Genomic DNA, 7,261 nt, shown 5'->3' with positions numbered 1-7,261 from the left:
ATTCACACAAATGAAATAATCTTTAATAGCTTACACTATACATTACTAATTAACCAACTGCTGATCTATCATGGCTAGCTCTGGGCAAAGAAAACATTTTACCAAATGATCTATACATGTGTATTTAAAAAATGGCAGAAACCCAGTTATTTTCTTTAAAACACATAAATTATTACATGAAATTAATTCACCTGTTGCTCATAAAATAGCAGTTGGTGAAATGTCTCTGCTTCTACAATTCAACAAAATGCTGCTCTGTGACAGTCAGTTAATGTCTAGTAAGCAGGTGGCTTAATTTCTTTTGTCAGAACCAACCTAGAAACATTAATGTCTAAGTAAATAACATTGCTACATACTGGTTAACAGATAACAACACAGCTTGTACAAATAACTAAAAATTGTTTTTAATAATACACAATATGTTAACTCCATGATGAAGTTAGCCCACCTCATCTGGATATATTTCTCTTTACAAATGTACCTTAAATTCAGATCTAAAATATCACATAATTATCACTAGAATACATAGTAACATGAATTCAGCATGTTAATGTATTTATACATACTCATCATTATTGAATATTTAACTGTAGTTAACACACAGAATAGTTCATAATACCATGAAGTGTAAAATATCCAGACCAAACAAATACCATGTTGTAAGAACACATCCATGAATATTGTGGGTGCTTCAAACCAGTGAAAGATTACACAGAAGACAGTGACTGCTCAGTGCTTTCTCGTCAACAGTATTTATAAATCAGAGATGAGATGAAAATGATTCTGGACCAAAATTATTAAAAACTAAGTTTCCTAAAAACCGGTAACCTGTTCAGACTGAGGCAGACCAAAGGAACATTATACTGAGAACAAAACTGGTTGCAGCTGGTCTGCGACAGATTGGGGTAATTAAAACCTGTTCAACTTGCAGATGTGCCAGAGTGCATGGGTCAGCTGCAGTGATCTGCATCCATTAGATTTTTGGAAACTAGGCTAAGAGTTCCTGTAAATGTGGCTTCAAAGAACAAGTACTTAAACTGTGTTCAGGAGGGACTAAAATCTCATAATAGCTAAAGGTTTTTACATCTCTGCATAAACAAACCCCTACTAATTTTTAACTTAAATAAAATGTTTATTACCAAATATGCAAATACCAGTCTGAAAGCTAAACATTGTGGGGCTTTTAAAGTTATTATTAATATGACATAATTAGATGAACAAATATGGTTTCCAGGGTTAGTGATGATTTATGTGCATTTTGGAACAAGCATTCTGAGAGGACTGCAGTGCTAAGACAATACATGTCACCTACCAGGTTTAGCACATTTTGTGTCTCCTACGTTGAAGGGCCACAACTCTATACAAATGGGTAAATCGCCACGAAAGTCAAACTTGATCTGTAACAATACATGATAAAGCTATACTCAAAATTTCAAATCAATATCTTGAGGCTTTTCGAAAAGAATGTCTGAGAAACAAGTATTTCCTAAGTTCATAAGCCCACTGGACTATTTCTCAATCCAGTCAGTGCACCATGACTGGTATATCAAATGCCGTGGTATGTGATATCCTGTCTGTGAGCTGATGCATATAAAAAAATCCCTTGATACTAATGGGAAAATGTAGTGGGTTTCCTCTCTAAGACCAAATGTTTGACATCCAATAGCTGACTATTAATAAATCAATGTTCTCTAGTAGTGTTGTTAAAAAATAAAAATAACTTTTTTAACTCTCCACATCTCTCAAAACTAGAACATCATCACATACTAATGACTGTAATCTATTAAAGGATAATCCTTAATGGATTTTTTTTCACAGTGAAATACTTTAAAAGTAAACAGCAAACTAACTTCAGTTAAAACTTATTTTTCAATGACAGATTAAAAAATCCCCAAAACTTTATCATGTCATTAGAGCATGTTTAATGGTAAAACATAATGTCATTAGTTTTGCACTCTGTATTTTAGGCTGCCAATCTTTACTAAATATCACATCTGAATAGCTTTATAACTGTTACACCTGTTCAAGAACACTTCATAATCACACGGTACAACTGTGAACATAATGCCAGCCACACTGTGAGAAGACTGATGTTTAGCAGCGTCAGATATCTGAAAAGGACGGAATTATCCAACACAACCAGCTTCCATGGACTACTTCATGAGTTTTTTAATCTTTGGTTTGAGTTCAAAAGCGGCCAACACCCGACTGCTAACAGTGACAGTGGCGTCTGCAATCTGCTGCTGGATGGACGACGATTTCTCTGGTTCTGTGTTCTCCTGACTGCCATCCCACTCCCTTGACTCCTGTTCCTCAATGTACACGGCTCGTCCCACAGACATGTGAACAAACCGAGCCATCTCCTGAGCCTTTTGCTTGGCATTGTGAATAGCAACCAAACTGGCTTGCTTTCTGAAAGACAGCACAATGTAATATGAAACAAAAGCAGTTTTGACTATAAATTCATAGAAATATAATGATATGAAATTTTGAGACAACATCACAGATTAACAACTCTATAATCTGAGTTTAAAAAATGTGTTTTTATTATGTTAACAAAGCTGAATTTTAAGCTTTTGAAGCAACATTCACAATCAATGCAGTATATATCACATAAACTTTCCAATTCATAAACCATGGCACTGGAATATCCCTGTTGATTGCTGGAACTAAACTTTAATATATGGCAGTTTGCCTGACTGCATTGATGATGATGACACATGGCACAACCGCTGTTCTGTTCATGCAACTTTAAAATCATGCACCCCCACCAAAAAGTTATAATGTAAACTACCACATTCTAAAATTAAAAGTTGCAACCAGTTCTAGACAAGTTTTTGAACACATGATACTTAGCACATCAATAGTTAACCAGAAAAAATACTCTTAAACCCAAAAGAATTTGAAACATCATTGTAGTACAGACCTGAGCTCCGTTCCATGAAGCGATCTTAGCACTAAGATCACCTTAAATGCATAACTACCGTATGCACCTAAGGTGATCTTAGCATTACTTAAGATCACTTCATGAACAGGGCCCTGCTATATAATTATGTTAAGAATAGATAATTCACTGGTTACACAAATATAATTAACGTAACCAAACAGTCCATTACCTGATTATAAATCAGGTGAATCACCTTCTGGTTACCTCAAATTTTGACACACTGTCCCCAGTTACACGTTAAGTTTGTTTAACAACACCACTAGAGCACATTGATTTATTAATCATTGGCTACTGGATGTCAAACATATGATCATTTTGACACAGACATAGAGAGGAAACACACTATATTTTTCCATTAGTAGCAAGGGATCTTTTATATGTACATCCCACAGACAGGATAGCACATATCATGGCCTTTGATATACCAGTCGTGGTGCACTGGCTGGAACGAGAAATACCTCAATGGGTCCACCGACAAGGATCGATCCTAGACTGACCACGCATCAGGCGTGCGCTTTACCACTGGGCTACACCCCCCCCCCCCCCCCACCAATTACAAATGACATACATTGTCATATAGCTGGCATATGGTAACACACACTCATTTTTTTAACTCAGTTTCCACCAATTTCTTAATAATGCACCAGGTTTAAACAGTAAAATTTATGAAAAGAAAGTCTAATGCCCAATCCACCCCCCCAAAACCCCAATCCACATCTATCTTATATTAAACAATTTTTTAAATCCTCCTCCACCAAAACAGCTGGTGCATACACAGCATTAACTTGCTATGATTAACATACTGTATACATGTATATATTAAAGGCTGAATGTACCTCAGACTCTCTAGGCTAGTGTTGGCATGAAACATTTCTGGAACAGAAACATGTACAGTCTCGTCCAGTTTTTCAACCAACAGATTGCTCACTGTTTGGCACTTGTGAAGATCAGCAAACTGTACCCGTAGTTCAACACACATATGATACAAGCAATCCACTCGTGTCATGTGTTTGTAGGTCTGAATGTCACTATCCTGAAACACAAACATTAGCAACTGTATTACTTCAAATATGCATACTGGAACTCATACCACATATAAATACTTCAGCCAATCTTCTACATGTAAATGCATTGTTTGAAACCATCAGGGGTCTTGTTATGAAAGCATAAAGCACTGATCATGAAGACACTAGGAATATGCAGTATTATAGGTATACCAAAACATTAAGATTTAAATTGTGAATATATCTGTTATGTATGATACACCCTACCTGTACCGATACATTTTACAATTTTCGTAATTCATGTTCCTACTATGTTCAAACTCCTAATATCTCTTGGATTCAACTCATTTTCTTAACTGTTAATTTTTTTTGGATTAAATAATAGGTCTAACATTATTTATAATCTTAAATATGCTTTAGTACACTGGATTGATCCATAATCTATTTCATGTTTTAAAATAAAACTTCAATATATATTTTCTTTATTTTGTTATATGCCTTGGCTTGCTTAAAATGGGTTGATAGAGCAGTTAATTAAATATCAAGTTACAGAAAACCCAAATTGTTATACATGAACAAAAATTATCATAATAAAAAACATTGCAGGTAAAATACATGTACATGTATGTTAAAAGGCAAAATAAACATTTTATCAGACATGTCCGACAGATAAATTCTAAAACATGGTTTTCACTTTAGGTAATGGAAGATAAAAAAATAATGAACAAATCCCACAAAAAACAAGAGGCAAACTGTACACTCATTCACATGAGAGAGAGAGAGAGAGAGAGAGAGAGAGAGAGAGAGAGAGAGAGAGAGAGAGAGAGAGAGAGAGAGAGAGAGAGAGAGAGAGAGAGATCTTCTACATAGCTACAACCTTAAGTCAGTAAGACATGGGAAGTGATAGATAGAGAGACAGAGAGAAAGAGTGAGAGACAGAGAGAAAGAGTGAGAGAGAGGCTCAGAGGGAAGTAGAGAAACTCAGAAAGAGTCGATCACTGAGGTCTGGGACTCGAGAGGAGCGAGAGTAGCCCACAAACCTTTACTGAATGATTTTGGAGTGATTGAATAATATAATCTAGCCGCCTGGATACACTGTTCTTTGCATCTTGAGGGCTTTCTTTCTTGCTTGTTACTTGGATGGTAATTCGGCAGCGATCTGGGGGTAGAGACACTTCGCCGACCGCCGTCACACGAATGTCTCGGTCAGTTGGAGACAAGGGGTCACTCTGTCCTCTTTCATTGTCATATTCTGTTTTCCTAGGCGAAATTGTTCGCTGTCGGTTTTTGAGCTCTGTAAAAACCCGTGTCGTTTGATATGAAGCCATTTAGATCAACTTGGCAAAACATAAACAAACCGCCATTCCACGTTGTCAAGTTTGTACACGGTAGATTTATATAAAAACATAACTTTGAATAAACACGAAATATGATTTTATTATTATTATTATTATTTTAAAGTAACTATAGCTGTTAGAAGGATTTACTCTTTCAAGAATTCCATGTATTTAAATGTCTTGTCTACCTTAAATTATTTTAGTGAATAAATAATATTCAAGATGAATCAATAGTCCAACATGTTTTTGTAAATACTTTCGATCAGTTGGGTTTTACGTATGAAGAAAAGTAAAAGTATTTTGGAAATAACAACAGCAACCAAAAATAAATAAATGAACAATAACAATTTTTGTGTACCAATTAGAAACCAATCGGCTTCGAAATAAATATATTGTAGTAAATTCCATAGTATGATAAAATGCGTTCTCTATGGGATGGTCTACAGTTCTTAACAACATATTTAATGGTTTACTTATAAAGGGTAAAATAAAAGAAAGGAACCCACTCCAAAAAAACCCAAACAACTATAAACCATGTTTTATTGATCCCGACGTGGCATGCTCCTGATTAAACGTCCAATAACATTTTAGGGGATCCTGTCCCATTTCTCTTGGAGAGCGGCACCTAATTCAGCCAAGTTGGTTGGCTAACGTTGGCGTTCTCGGAGATGTCGTCCGATGATGTCCCACATGTGCTCAATGGGTGAAAGGTCCTGGCTTAGGACTGGCCACGGTAGTGTGGTGATGTTCTGTTGCTGCAGCTACGCAATGACCAGTAGACTCCGGTGAGCACGGGCGTTGTTGTCCTAAAAAACAAAATGGCGTCCAGCTTGACGTGCGAAGGCACAACGATCGGTGCAAGGATATTGTCACGGTAGAAGTGCCCAGTGACCCTGACATGGACAATATGCAGCTGGGTTCTGGCAGTCATGGTGATGCCATCCCACAGCATAACGGACCCTCCTCCAAATCTGTCACGAGGATGAACGTTGACGTTGGCGTAGCGTTCACTGAGACGTCGCCAGACACGCTGTCGTCGATCATGGAAGTCTAGTCTGAATCTGGACTCGTCTGAAAACATTACCCGAACTCATCGCCTGTTAGCCCAATATAGAAGATCTACGATGTGTACACCATTGACGTCTGGTAGCAATGTGTCTCGCAGTCAAATGTGGGGTAACGTTGGGTAGACATGCGTGGATGTTACTTCTATGCAGTCTGCTACGAATAGACTGACCAGACACTGTAACGCCAGGTGAAATACGGAGTTATCTTGTGATTTGATTGGCTGATTGACCTCGATTCCTCAACGTGTAAGTCCTAATGAAGCTGTCCTAAACCGGAGTTGTGGCCCTTGGCCGTCCTAAACGGGGACGATCATCGACATTTCTGGTTTGTCGATATCGGGCCCACAATCGGCTAATGACTGATAGTGACACATTAAGTCTACAGGCCACAATTCGCTGGGTGGTGCCGACTTGGAGCATGCCTACAGCCCTGAGACGTTTCTGACGTTGGAGGCGTCGCATTGTTGAAAAGTTACACAATGTTGTGAAGAATGTGACAGCAAGGTTATGCAATAGTGTTCCAGTAACAAACAAAAGAATATTACCACAGTGTGCACACAACGTATGTGTAAAAGTTGTACACAAAGTAAGTTCAATTTCAAATCACACCCTTCACACGTGCAACATAACGTCACGTGCTTCGCGATCAAAACAATCGGTGCGTTTTTTCATACTCTTTAGAGTGGGAACATTAACGCATATTGTGCACTTATTTTTAGTTTTATATCTCATTTCATTCTATAATTATTGATTTATGAAATGGAATATCCGCTACTTATTTTTAACAGTATAGTTCGTGAAAAATTGACCTATTAAAACGCGAAAACATAATAACAATGGAGCTAAACGTGAACGTTGATGCCGTTGAAAAGTTAAATTATATAGGTCTAGGCCTATATCTCGACT

The 7,261-nt window shown here is 37.2% G+C and overlaps 1 protein-coding gene across 1 annotated transcript; it reads right to left on the bottom strand.

Moving 5' to 3' along the window:
* Window positions 1–382: 382 nt before the first annotated feature.
* LOC121371048 (interleukin-1 receptor-associated kinase 1-binding protein 1-like) lies at window positions 383–5,327 on the bottom strand. Its single transcript, XM_041496668.1, has 3 exons — window positions 4,992–5,327; window positions 3,784–3,980; window positions 383–2,412 (listed from the first exon to the last, which is right to left on the bottom strand). The coding sequence occupies exons 1-3, from the start codon at window positions 5,277–5,279 to the stop codon at window positions 2,154–2,156; spliced, it is 744 nt and encodes a 247-aa protein (XP_041352602.1). The 5' UTR covers window positions 5,280–5,327; the 3' UTR covers window positions 383–2,153.
* Window positions 5,328–7,261: the final 1,934 nt, after the last annotated feature.

The sequence above is a fragment of the Gigantopelta aegis genome, chromosome 4, assembly GCF_016097555.1.
Source record: "Gigantopelta aegis isolate Gae_Host chromosome 4, Gae_host_genome, whole genome shotgun sequence".
Taxonomy (NCBI): domain Eukaryota; kingdom Metazoa; phylum Mollusca; class Gastropoda; order Neomphalida; family Peltospiridae; genus Gigantopelta; species Gigantopelta aegis.
This window is presented reverse-complemented; position numbering and strand designations above follow the sequence as displayed.